Here is a 13,263-nt window from a genome sequence, read left to right on the forward strand (position 1 = left end):
TGGGTGGGTGGGTGGGTGGGTGTGGATGTGTGTGTGGGTGTGTGTGTGTGGGTGTGTCTCCATCGCTCCAGCCAAATCTCTCATCTCTTCAAACACTCTTGTCACCATGGTGACAAGTAGAGCAACACACAAGCAGAACACGAGACAGTGGAGCACTCATACGCTGCTTGTTGGGAAGCTAATTTTAAATATTCTAGCAATTCAGTTAATGCTTATTGCTACAGTCTCTGAGCTTTATGCCTCACAAACACTATCAAGTTACAATGTGTCCATTTTGTTAACTACGTTGCCATATCGGGTTGGTCCATAAATGTCTTTGTGGAATTATTGTGAGTAATGTTTGATCTATATTTCAAAATTCATTTTTATTACCCTGCCTCGCTCTGTGTTGCATAGACAGGACAATGCGCTTGTTCTGTTCATTTTGATGCTGCAAAGGATCATGCTCACATGGGGCACCATTTTGTAGGGACCAGTGGAGGCTGGTGGGAGGAGCTATAGGAGAATGGGCACATTATAATGGCTGGAATGGAATTAATGCAGATGAGTCAAACGTGGTTTCCATATGTTTGATGTGTTTGGTACCGTTCCATTACAACCATTACAATGAGCCTGTCCTCTGATAGCTCCTCCCACCGGCCTCCTCTGGTGGGGACATCCTTAAAATACATTCAAATGATACAGTATATGATAAACAAGTATTATGTTGTTACTCCAGAGCTGACCCAGGTGCATGGTGGGAAGCCGAGCAGCTTGCCCCTGGTGGAGGTCACGAGTCCCCTCCAATCAGACGAGGAGTACCTGAGCCCCCTGGAGGAGGTCATGGAGATCGGAGAACCACCCTCACGAGGGGTGGGGCCACAGTCTAAATACGCCTTCTTCAAAGATCCTCCCTCCTTTCAGGTAAAGAAGATTCAGGGGGCATCTCAATAGTCTAAGGGGGATTTCTCCCCTCGCCATTGAGTATTCAATGTACCGGCTTTTAGACAGTCTTAGTCTTTTGGTTTGATAGGCAGCACTGAATGACCATGGGGTGACAGAGGGACAGGAGGTTACCATGTCTGTCAAAGTCAGAGGACAGCCTAAACCTATGGTGTACTGGTAAGAATACAGTATTCAGTGTGTTTCAGTACAGTTTGTCATGTCTTTCTCTCGTCTGCTTTTGCAAGAGCTCAGAATGTACCTGTTTTTATCACATAGGTTGAGGGACAAAGGGACCCTAAAAACCAATGGCAGATTCATTGTGCGTGAGACAGAGGACGGCACCAGTGAAATGATAATCACTTCAGCACAGAGATCTGATGCAGGACTCTACACCTGCAAGATCATCAACAAATATGGAACCAAGCAGAGCGAATGCAAACTAGAGGTCAAAGGTAAAGATCACTCCAAAATCCACAAGACCAGCGTCAGCGACTGACCATTATGGTTGGTGCCAGCTGCATTTTGAAAAAGCTCAAAATCAAATCAAAGTGTATTCTTATCGCAGGTGCAGCAAAATGCTTGTGTTTCTAGCTGCAACAGTAACAAATCTGTGTTGGTCTCTCCTCTGTCTTTTCCCCAGCCTCCCCAGCACAGGAAGCCCTGGCCATCATCCGAGAGGTGCGAGACGTGGCGGTGACGGCCGGAGAGTCGGCCATGTTTGAGTGTCACATGACCGGGCCTCTGGATGTGGAGGTAGACTGGCTGTCCAATGGGAAACTGGTTCAGCCGGCACTGCTCAACTGCAAGATGACCTTTAACGGGAAGAGGTGGGTAGGACTAGACCAAGGCTCTCCAACCCTGCTATCGCTCCAACCCTAATCTAGCGCACCTGAATCTAATAAGTAGCTGGTTGATAAGCTGCATCAGGTTTGTTACAATTGGGGTTGGAGTGAAACCCTACAGGAGGGTAGCTCTCCATGAACAGGGTTGGAGGGAAAACCTACAGGAGGGTAGCTCTCCAGGAACAGGGTTGGAGTGAAACCCTACAGGAGGGTAGCACTCCATGAACAGGGTTGGAGTGAAAACCTACAGGAGGGTAACTCTCCAGGAACAGGGTTGGAGTGAAAACCTACAGGAGGTTAACTCTCCATGAACAGGGTTGGAGTGAAAACCTACAGGAGGGTAGATCTCCAGGAACAGGGTTGGAGTGAAAACCTACAGGAGCGTCTCTCCATGAACAGGGTTGGAGTGAAAACCTACAGGAGGGTAACTCTCCAGGAACAGGGTTGGAGTGAAAACCTACAGGAGGGTAACTCTCCATGAACAGGGTTTGAGTGAAAACCTACAGGAGGGCAGCTCTCCATGAACAGGGTTGTAGTGAAAACCTACAGGAGGGTAGCTGTCACGACTTCCGCCAAAGTTGGCCCTTCTCCTTGCTCGGGTGGTGTTTGGCGGTCGACGTCACCGGCTTTTTTAGTCACCACCGATCCATTTTTCATTTTCGTTTTGTTTTGTCTGTATTACACACACCTGGTTTCAATTCCCATATCATGTTCCTTATTTAACCCTCTGGCATACATTTCTGTTCTGTCCGTGATTGTTGGTGTCTTAGTGGTTGTTGTAGGTGTTAGTTTGTATGTATTTTCCTATTTGGTATATTGTTTGGATTTTTGTGAGTAAACTCAGTTGTGTTGCTCAAACCTGTGTCCTGCGCCTGACTCCGCTATATCTCTGCACCCAATTGCTGACAGTAGCTCTCCATGAGCAGAGTTGGAGTGAAAACCTACAGGAGGGTAACTCTCCATGAGCAGAGTTGGAGTGAAAACCTACAGAAGGGTTACTCTCTATGAACAGGGTTGGAGTGAAACCCTACAGGAGGGTAACTCTCCATGAGCAGGGTTGGAGTGAAAACCTACAGGAGGGTAACTCTCCATGAGCAGGGTTGGAGTGAAAACCTACAGGAGGGTAACTCTCTATGAACAGGGTTGGAGTGAAACCCTACAGGAAGGTAACTCTCTATGAACAGGGTTGGAGTGAAACCCTACAGGAGTGTAGCTCTCCATGAACAGGGTTGGAGTGAAAACCTACAGGAAGGTAACTCTCTATGAACAGGGTTGGAGTGAAACCCTACAGGAGGGTAGCTCTCCAGGAACAGGGTTGGAGTGAAAACCCACAGGAGGGTAGCTCTCCATGAACAGGGTTGGAGTGAAAACCTACAGGAGGGTAGCTCTCCAGGAACAGGGTTGGAGTGAAAACCTACAGGAGGGTAGCTCTCCATGAACAGGGTTGGAGTGCCCTGGCCTAGACACTATGAAAGGGAAAGGTGCCTCAATACTTTTAAGTTAATTCCTTCCCTTGATTGAATGGATGAGAGCGATAGAGGGTGTGCCTCCAATCTTTGAATTGATTTCCTTTCCATGCCCCTTTCTCCTTCATCCACTCTGATCTGAGAAGATTGGATGGTTTGTCAGAGCAATATGGAGGGGGCCTTCAAAATTCTATTTCTGACATAACAACATTTCATCCGTAAGCAAACTGTGAATGGACATTCACTTTTTGTAATGAAGGAAACAGCCCACACAAGTGGATGTGAGGCAGTGTTAGCTCATGGAGCGTGTAATAAGGTCCAGGCAGCTGACAGAGGGGATTTCTATTACAGGTGCCGGCTGCTGTTAAACTCAGTACATGAAGACGACAGTGGAACCTACACCTGCAAGCTGAGCACTGCCAACGGTAAATGACAACTCCAGAAAGAAAACTGCCTTGCCAAATAATGGGTTTATACGACAGTAATGAATTGCTGCCGTTGTAAGTAATGTAATGATACAGCCACACTATTTGGCAAGAACCAAAACTGATGATCACACAATTTCAACCAATGAGTTAAAACCTCTTTTTTTAATCATTTGTAAATCACTTATTGTCTATAAACTACTTAAAAACCATTAATGTAATTGCTGGTAATTTTCCTTCCTGTTCCAGAGGAGTTGACCTCCAGTGCCCACCTAAAGGTCACTCCCTCCAGGGAGCCCCTGTTCACCCGCAAGCTGGACATCCTGGAGGTCATAGAGGGTCGCACCGCCCGTTTTGACTGCAAGGTCAGCGGGTCCCCATCTCCCATCGTTACCTGGAACCATTTCGGTAAGTATCTCTCTTAGAAAGTACTGTATTTCCTATTGGTACAGAATGGACAGCAAATTGGTCATATAGGCTAGTATGGCTCGTAATGTCTCTTTGTTACCCCAATGGTTGACTCTTTATGAATCTACCATATTGTGTTTATCTCCATCCAGAGAACCCGGTGGAGGAGAGTGAGAATGTGCGTCTCCTGCAGGAAGGAGGCCGTTACTCATTGGTCATCACCCACGTCAGCAGCGACACGGAAGGCTTCTACACAGCCGTCGCAAAGAACGCACACGGAAAGGCGGAGTCCACAGCCGAACTCTACACGCAGGAACCGCGGCCCGCTATCTCTTCTCACATGTACGGTGTAAACCATAGACGTGGGGTGATCCCACTAGTCTGAAGTGGCTTCTTCTCCTCATCTCAGTAATTTAAAAACAAATAATAGGAGTGTTTCATTGTCTTCTCTTCTGTATTTCCCTTTCCTTCGGTCTCTCATTCTATTTGCTTCCTTCTTCTCTCCAGGGCGAAGCTGGAGAAGATGCCTTCCATCGCTGAGGAGCCGGAGGTTCTGGAGAGCGAGGTGGAGCAGGAGCAGAGGACCATGCCTGACTTCGTCAAGCCCCTGGCTGACCTGGAGATGATCGAGGGGAAGGAGGCGGTTCTAAAGTGTAAGGTGGCGGGCCTGCCCTACCCCACCATCGCCTGGTACCACAACGGCAAGAAGATACACAGTACAGACGACAGGAAGATGACCCAGCGTAAGGAAGCAATCTCTCTCTATTTCTCTCTCTCTCTCTATTTCTCTCTCTCTCTCTCTGTCTCTCTCTCTCTCTGTCTCTCTCTATTTCTCTCTCTCTCTCTCTCTCTCTCTCTCGTTTGCTCTCTCTCATTATTTCCATCCCTCCTCTACTTGCCTCATCTCTCTCTCTCTCCCTCCTCTACATTAGTCATCTCTCTCTCTCCCTCGTCTACCTGCGTCATCTCTCTCTCTCCCTCCTCTACATTAGTTATCTCTCTCTTGCTCCCTCCTCTACCTGCATCATCTCTCTCTCTCCCTCATCTACCTGCATCATCTCTCTCTCTCTCTCCCTCCTCTACATTAGTTATCTCTCTCTCGCTCCCTCCTCTACCTGTGTCATCTCTCTCTCTCTTCCTCCTCCAGACAGGGATGTCCACAGTCTGGTCATCCGCTGTGTGTGTCATGGCCACGGGGGCGTCTACAAGAGTGTCATCTCCAACAAAGTGGGGAAGGCAGCCTGCTACGCACACCTCTACATCACAGGTATGGATGGGGACCATCCACCAGCAATCACAGCAACAGGTGCTCCAACCAAAAAAGCCACGAGAATCATTGTGCCAACTGATTACAGTATGGGTGTGTTGGTACATTTGTATTTTCCTTTGGTAGATATTGTTCCGGATCCCCCCGATGGTCCTCCAGTGGTAGAGTCCGTAACAGGGAAGACCATAACACTCAGCTGGAAGAAACCAAAGAGGCTTGACTCTTCCATAGGTATGCCTCAATATAACTGAGAGTCACAGGGACCTGGATTCGAGTTCCTTTCAGGCTCCTCTGCCCTCCAAATGCGCTACACTACAGTAACCCTCATGGTTGTACTTCCAGATGGCAGTTCTTTGATGTATGCAGTGCAGCAGCAGCCTCTGGGTTCCATCCAGTGGAGCATCATAGCCTCCAACCTGAGAGAGACCACCTACACAGTCACCGGTCTCTCCAAGGGAGTCCGCTACGCCTTCAGGGTCCTAGCGGCCACCGCCAAGCTCCTCAGCAAACCCTCCCCCTCCACTGACCTGGTGCAGCTCATGGATAGAGGTGCTTATATAAGCTCCAAGTCTCTACAGTTATGTTGGAGGGTCAAAGGTTAAATGGATTTATGTAAACATAGTGCAAAAGCAATGTCACCAAACACATTGCAGCAGGTGTACAAAAATATTATAATTACATGGTCCTTCGAGCCGGATATGTAGCCAGATATATAGGATCTACTATTGTGAGAGAATGATGGTCTGTCAATACATCCGAGATGATGCTTTGATCCCCTGATCATTTGACCTTTGATCCCCATCAGGTCCCTATCAGAGGAAAGCTCCCATCATCCTGGACAAGCCTGACGTTGTGTACGTGGTGGAGAACCAGTCTGTGAGCATCACCCTCACCCTTAACCACGTCAATACTGTGGTCACCTGGAAGAGGAGGGGAGTGGTTTTGCTCAACAAGCCAGGGATGTTTGAGATGAGCATGCCAGACGACGACCAACACACCCTAAAGATCCAGAGGGTGAAGAGCACTGACACTGGTCAGCTGGTCTGTACAGCCAACAACCAGTTTGGCAGCGACCTCTGTACCATCCTATTGGCCATGGCAGGTGAGTTTGGGGTCAAAGTTCACCCCTATGTGCAGATCTAGAATCAGCTAACAGCCCTGGTGCTTACTGTAACTATGATGAGGTAAAAAGACGAACTGACCCCAGACTCTCTATCCTCCTTTTCTCCCAACAGTGCGTCCTAAATTTGAGTCCATCATGGAGGACTTGGAAATACATGTAGGAGAGACATCTCGCTTTGTTGTGGTTGTCGAGGGACAACCCGATCCTGATATTCTGTGGTACAAGGTATGATAAGAGTCAATGGATGGATATCATATCATTAACCACATAAACTTATTCTGCAGTGATTAAGCAGGTTGGATGATTAACTCCTTTGTGGTTCCAGGAAAACAAACCTACTCCTCCATGATAGTTGATTAAGTGGAATTGATTGTGGTTATCTGTTCTGTGGTTCCAGGATGACACTCTGCTGTCAGAGAGCAGTCACTTCACCTTTGTGTACGATGATACGGAGTGTTCCCTGGTGGTGCTGAACGCCCGGCCTGAGGACTCAGGGGTGTACACCTGCACCGCCAAGAACCTGGCTGGACAAGTCTCCTGCAAGGCTGAACTCACCGTCCACAAAGGTCAGGACCATAGTCTATATTGTCTGAAAAGTATAAGGATATATATAGATATTGGAATAAGTCTGGAAAACATCTACAAGAATGATACTTAGTGCTTATATAATTGATTAATTACTGTTGATTAACACACCCTTATGGTAAGGTATTAAAGACACACTCTTGTTGAAAAGTGTGCTTTTTCTGCATACTGAATATTGTTAACATAGTACCAAGGCTTTTCCTTGGTACCAAGGCTTTTCCTATTATTTGTTGGTGCCAGAAATGTCAGTTTTAGTTGGATTGCATCTGTTTGTCCTTGTAATATCTCAGCCAAAGCTTCTTGTAATCGAGAGTTAAACAACCAAATCTGCTCCATATGGGTTGGACCACAAGGTGTCTGAGACTATTAAACCATCTGTCAGCCCACACACGCACGCACACACACACACGCACACACACACACACACACGCACACACGCACACGCACGCACACACACACGCACACACACACACACACACACACACACCAACTAACCCACATTAACCTTGCCCCCTGTTCCAACCCTTTGCCTGCAGTGAGGAAGGAGGTGGTGGAGCCCATGGAGGATGAGGGGTCCATTTTGAGGAAGATGAGGAGGCTGACTGATTACTACGATGTACACAAGGAGATAGGACGGTGAGTCATGGACCAGGCAATCACCAGCATCATCCGCTCAGCCAGGCTATCTCTTCTGTATTTAAAGGCTCTGCGAGTGGTAGCTACTATCTGTATTAAATTGCACTGTGAACGGTGGCCACAAAGGTCAGTAGGGGGAATTCCACCACACCAAACAACACCCTGACTGCATAATGATAGCAGACAGAAATAGAGGAGAAGTGAGTCACCCGTCAATAGAGGAACACATCACAAAGGCTTTTTGTTTTTCTCTGGTAGAGCTTGGCTTGACTCACCAGAAGTTGAACGATAACAAGGTGTCACGTACTGTTTAATACTCATGTCCCTTTACTTTCTCAACTAGGACTTTTGGTTTCTCAGAACTCAATCCCATTGAAATATTTGGTAATTCTCCTAGAGTTATTGCAATGATATCATCATTGTGCGACTGTTTTCCAGTGGGGCGTTCTCCTATGTGAAGAGGGTGTCTGAGAAGAAGGGGAAGGTGGAGTACGCGGCCAAGTTCGTGTCTGCGAGGGCCAAGAGGAAGGCCTTGGCCCTGAGAGAGATGAACCTTCTGTCAGAGCTGAACCACGAGAAAATCCTCTACTTCCATGACGCCTTTGAGAAGAAGAACATGGTTGTCATCATCACTGAGCTGTATCCTTTCACTGACTGATTCTTTGATTCATTTCAGTTGTCAGAAAACCCATAACATGATGACCTAACCGGTTCTGCGCATGTGTCCGCGTTCGCCATCGTAGACCCTTCATGCGCATGTTGATTTTGTCTATCCCCACCAGACGCTTTCACCACACGCAGGTTAAAATACCAACTGTGAACCAACTCTATTCATTTGGGGAGAGGTCAAAACACATTAAACATTCATTGACATTTAGCTAATTTGTTGTTAACTAATTTGTCCTGGGCGATAAACCAAAGACAGTACAGTATTCAGATAGGCTAAAACTGCTTTTCCAATAGAAATCCCTGATCACACTTGTAGGCGATGTCATGGTGACGTTGGCTAACAAAGCTCATGTATAGAAACAGGTCATTCGGTCTCGCGCCGAACTGCGACTGTGCAGGCCATTAAATCAAAGGCATTCCTTCCATATAAAGTTGTTTTTGTCACTTTGACAAGGTTGGAAAAATAACATGTTCAACTCCTTAAGACATTGGCTCCAATCTAGGTTGTGTCTTTAGATTTTGAGAAGAATCTTTCCCTTCTCAAACATCAAACCCCGGTCTAGTCTGTTTGCTCTGTTTCACAAGTGTTCCCTTAAGTCTTGCGATGTAGCGCCTCTGGATTTAGAAAACATTGGTTTATTTTACCTGAAATGCTTATGGTCCTTTTTTTCTGGATCTTTGTAAAATTTTGACCCATTTTGAGTCACTCAAAGTCGTGTGTTCTCTACTCCAACAATTAATCCACAGATAAAGAGGAAACTTAGTTAGTTTTTACTTAGTTTTCTTTGATTCATCTCTCCTCGTTCATTCTTCTTCTTCTTCTTCTGTGGATGTTATATGGCGGTTGGCATTACCACCACCAACTTGACTGGAGTGTGGACCCCGTTCATCTTTCAATCACCCATGTGGGTATATGTTTGTAAAACATATGGAGAGGCGGGACTTGCAGCGCGTCACGTGTCTAAAATAAAACTATTTTAGCACCTGGATACACAGACGCTCACGAGCAGTTTGGATGAAATGATTGAATAACATGTATGTGTACATTTATTTTGCAACGCTCGCACACGCACCGTGGGCAGTCTGGTCAGCATGTAAGAAGCCACATTACAAGAGATGAACATTTTGAATGTAACATATCCCCTGAGACAGTATTGTATTGGTTGCGACAAGGTTCTTTCCCTGTTAATCTAACATATCTCATCTATGTATGTTGCATCAAAAACTAAAGCCATCAATGTACTCAATTTAGCCCAGATTTCAACCAGAAACCAACATCGTGGTTCCTAGAATTGTTTGTTTTCAAATTATATTCATTTTTGTTTACAGCTAGATCCAATATGGATCAAAATATGGCTTTGATCCAACGTCTTTGCATAAAATCCTCTCCATGAACATACCAGAGCCAAGGGCCTTCTTCCCACCTTCTTCCCACTGTGTGGATGAGAGAGAACTGGTGCATAGCATTAATCTCAATGTCCTTTCTGCTCCCCTGGAGGCATGACTGAACCGAAGCGCTACTTTCTCCTGACTCATCACAGATTGGTTTCATTACCAGGAGACGCCATGTGTGGGAGTTTGGTTCATTTATTATAAAAAATGTCATTTGCCTCCCACTTGGACTATCGCGATAAGGTTATCACCATAGACTTACATAGACATTGCATCATTGTATCTGTCTCATGATGGCGCCTGTGAGAGCATGTGCAACGCCATTGAGGCCATCTCCATTTTGAAGTAGTCCACCTTCTACTACGTCTATGAGTTGGTGAACAAACTGAAAGGGTGCAGTGTGCCACCTGTACTGTGTTGTTTGCTCACGAGTATTCATTCATTGGCTGATCCCTTCTGATGACACAAATTGAATCATGTGATCCTTCCTTAACCCATAGGAAGTCCCACCCAGTTGATTACTTCAAAATGGTGAAAGTCCTCAATGGCGCTGCCCATGCTAAAATGGGATTTTGGGCACTAGAGTCCTCTATCTATCTCTATGGTTATTACACACTATACTTCTATTCTCCTTAACTGCTGTGTGAAGATGCCATGAGGAACTTCTGGACCGACTGACCAAGAAGACTACTGTCATGGAGTCTGAGGTTTGCCTTGGCCTGTTGGCCTTATGTTTGAGTATGCTTTGGATTGCATGGAAAAATCAACCAAGAACGACTCAATTATCTTTATCTAAAAGATAGCGAAATTCAGTCAAATAGTTTTTTTTTAATATGTTGCGCATACAAGAATGTAGAAAACAGAAAGTAGAATGTAGAATATAGAATATATAATGTAGAATATAGACTGTAGATTGTAGAATGTAGAATATATACTGAACAAAAATAGGAACGCAATATGTGACAATTTCAACAATTTTACTGAGTTACAGTTCATATAAGGAAATCAGTCAATCAAAATAAAAAAAATAGGCCCTAATCTATGGATTTCATAGGCTCACTCACTTGGGAGCCAGGCCCACCCACTGGGGAGCCAGACCCAGTCAAACAGATATAGTTTTTCCCCCACTAAATGGTTTTATTACAGACAGAAATACTCCTCAGTTTCATCAGCTGTCCGGGTGGCTGGTCTCAGACAATCACGCAGGTGAAGAAGCCAGATGTGGAGGTCCTGGGCTAGCGTGATTACACTTGGTTGTGAGGCCGGTTGGGCGTACTGCCAAATTCTCTAAAACGACGTTGGAGGCGACTTATGGTAGAGAAATGAACATTAAATTCTCTGTCAAAAGTTATGTTGGACATTCCTGCAGTCAGCATGCTAATTGCTCGCTCCCTCAAAACATGAGACATCTGTGGCATTGTGTGACAAAACTGCACATTTTAGAGAGGCCTTTTATTGTCCGCGGTACAAGGTGCACCTGTGTAATGATCCTGCTTTTTAATCAGCTTCTTGATATGCCACACCTGTCAGGTGGATGGATTATCTTGGCCAAGGAGAAATGCTCACTAACAGGGATGTAAACAAATATGTGTACAACATTAGAGAAATATGCTTTTTGTGAGTAAGTAAGATTTCTGGGATCTTTTATTTCAGCTCATGAAACATGGGACCAACACTTTACATGTTGTGTTTATATTTTTGTTCAGTGTAGAATGTAAAATATAGAATGTAGAATGTAGAATACAGAATGTAGAATATAGAATGTCAAATGTGTTAAAGGAGATATTCTGTGCTGCAGATCCGGTCCAGTATTCAGCAGGTGCTTGAAGGGGTCAGCTACCTTCACCAGAAAGACATTGCTCATCTTGACATCAAGGTACATCAGATTTCCACTGTGCAAGGGACAAATACAGTACTTTAATCACAAGCTATTATGCAGTGCATTCGGAAAGTACTCAGACCCCTCAACTTTTTCCACATTTTGTTATGTTACAGCCTTATTCTAAAATGTATTTTTTTTAATTGCCCCTCATCAATCTACACACAATACCCCATAATGATGAGGCAAAAACAGGTTTCCAGACATTTTTGCAAATGTATTAAATATTAAAAACCTTGGCAGCGATTACAGCCTTGAGTCTTCTTGGGTATGACGCTACAAGATACAAACTTGGCACACCTGTATTTGAGGAGTTTCTCCCAGTCCTCTGCAGATCCTCTCAAGGTCTGTCAGGTTGGATGGGGAGGGTTGATGCAGAGCTACTTGCAGGTCTCTCCAGAGATGTTTGATCGGTTCAAGTCCGGGCTCTGGCTGGGCCACTCAAGGACATTCAGAAACTTGTCCTGAAGCCACTCCTGCGTTGTCTTGGCTGTGTGCTTAGGGTCGTTGTCCTGTTGGAAGGTGAACCTTTTCCCCAGTCTGAGGTCGTGAGCGCTCTGGAGCAGGTTTTCATCAAGGATCTCTCTGTACTTTGCTCCATTCATCTTTGCCTCAATTCTGACTGGTCTCCCAGTCCCTGCCGCTGAAAAACATCCCCACAACATGTTGCTGCCACCACCCATGCTTCACCGTAGGGATGGTGCCAGGTTCATCCAGATGTGACGCTTGGCATTCAGGCCAAAGAGTTAAAAAAAAAAATCATCAGACCAGAAAATCTGTTTCTCGTGGCCTGAGAGTCTTTAGGTACCTTTTGGCAAACTTCAAGCGGGCTGTCATGTGCCTTTTACTGAGGAGTAGCTTCAGTCTGGCCACTCTACCATAAAGGCCGGATTAGTGGAGTGCTGCAGAGATTTTTGTCCTTCTGAAAGGTTTTCCCATCTCCATAGAGGAAGTCTAGAGGTCTGTCAGAGTGACCATTGGGTTCTTTGTCACCTCCCTGACCAATGCCCTTCTCCCCCGATTGCTCAGTTTGGCCGGGCGGCTAGCTCTAGGAAGAGTCTTGGTGGTTCCAAACTTCTTCCATTTAAGAATGATGGAGGCCACTGTGTTCTTGGGGACCTTCGATGCTGCAGACATTTTTTGGTACCCTTCCCCAGATCTGTGGCTCAACACAATCCTGTGTCGAAGCTCTACGGACAATTCCTTCGACCTCATGGCTTGGTTTTTGCTCTGACATGCACTTTCAACTGTGGGACCTTATATAGACAGGTGTTTGCCTTTCCAAATCATGTCCATTCAGTTGAATTTACCACAGGTGGACTCTAATCAAGTTCTAGAAACATCTCAGGAATGATCAATGGAAATGGGATGGACCTGAGCTCAATTTCGAGTCTCATAACAAAGGGTTTGAATACTTATGTAAATAAAGTATTTCTGATTTTTACAAATTCTAAAAGCCTTTTTTTGCTTTGTCATTATGGAGTATTGTGTGTAGATTGCTGAGTTTTTTATTTTTATTTAATCAATTTTAGAATAAGGCCGTAACGTAACAAAATGTGAAAAAAGTCAAGGGGTCTGAATACTTTCAGAAGGCCCTGTATAACAGATACTTCTGCAATTATCAATTTAATTAATATAACAAGAAAA

The 13,263-nt window shown here is 45.3% G+C and overlaps 1 protein-coding gene across 15 annotated transcripts in view; it reads left to right on the top strand.

Annotated features, from left to right (window-relative positions):
* LOC139373023 (striated muscle preferentially expressed protein kinase-like) overlaps nt 1-13,263 on the top strand; it is a 57,589-nt gene that overhangs the window by 30,904 nt on the left and 13,422 nt on the right. For 12 of the 15 annotated variants that reach the window (XR_011627526.1, XM_071112995.1, XM_071112996.1 and 9 more), the window contains 18 exons: nt 719-903; nt 1,013-1,101; nt 1,201-1,376; nt 1,565-1,751; nt 3,584-3,657; nt 3,907-4,065; nt 4,218-4,407; nt 4,573-4,808; nt 5,213-5,371; nt 5,459-5,563; nt 5,675-5,881; nt 6,138-6,434; nt 6,568-6,680; nt 6,853-7,021; nt 7,577-7,676; nt 8,115-8,315; nt 10,387-10,444; nt 11,536-11,613. Coding sequence is in view for 14 of the 15 variants with exons in the window: in XM_071112995.1 (XP_070969096.1) it covers nt 719-903; nt 1,013-1,101; nt 1,201-1,376; nt 1,565-1,751; nt 3,584-3,657; nt 3,907-4,065; nt 4,218-4,407; nt 4,573-4,808; nt 5,213-5,371; nt 5,459-5,563; nt 5,675-5,881; nt 6,138-6,434; nt 6,568-6,680; nt 6,853-7,021; nt 7,577-7,676; nt 8,115-8,315; nt 10,387-10,444; nt 11,536-11,613 (2,783 nt within the window). In the remaining variant the exon portion in view is untranslated. The remainder of the gene's footprint in view (nt 1-718; nt 904-1,012; nt 1,102-1,200; nt 1,377-1,564; nt 1,752-3,583; nt 3,658-3,906; nt 4,066-4,217; nt 4,408-4,572; nt 4,809-5,212; nt 5,372-5,458; nt 5,564-5,674; nt 5,882-6,137; nt 6,435-6,567; nt 6,681-6,852; nt 7,022-7,576; nt 7,677-8,114; nt 8,316-10,386; nt 10,445-11,535; nt 11,614-13,263) is intronic. The other 3 variants (XM_071112998.1, XM_071113004.1, XM_071113001.1) reach the window with 1 other exon arrangement.

The sequence above is a fragment of the Oncorhynchus clarkii genome, chromosome 18 (genome assembly GCF_045791955.1).
Source record: "Oncorhynchus clarkii lewisi isolate Uvic-CL-2024 chromosome 18, UVic_Ocla_1.0, whole genome shotgun sequence".
Taxonomy (NCBI): Eukaryota; Metazoa; Chordata; class Actinopteri; order Salmoniformes; family Salmonidae; genus Oncorhynchus; species Oncorhynchus clarkii.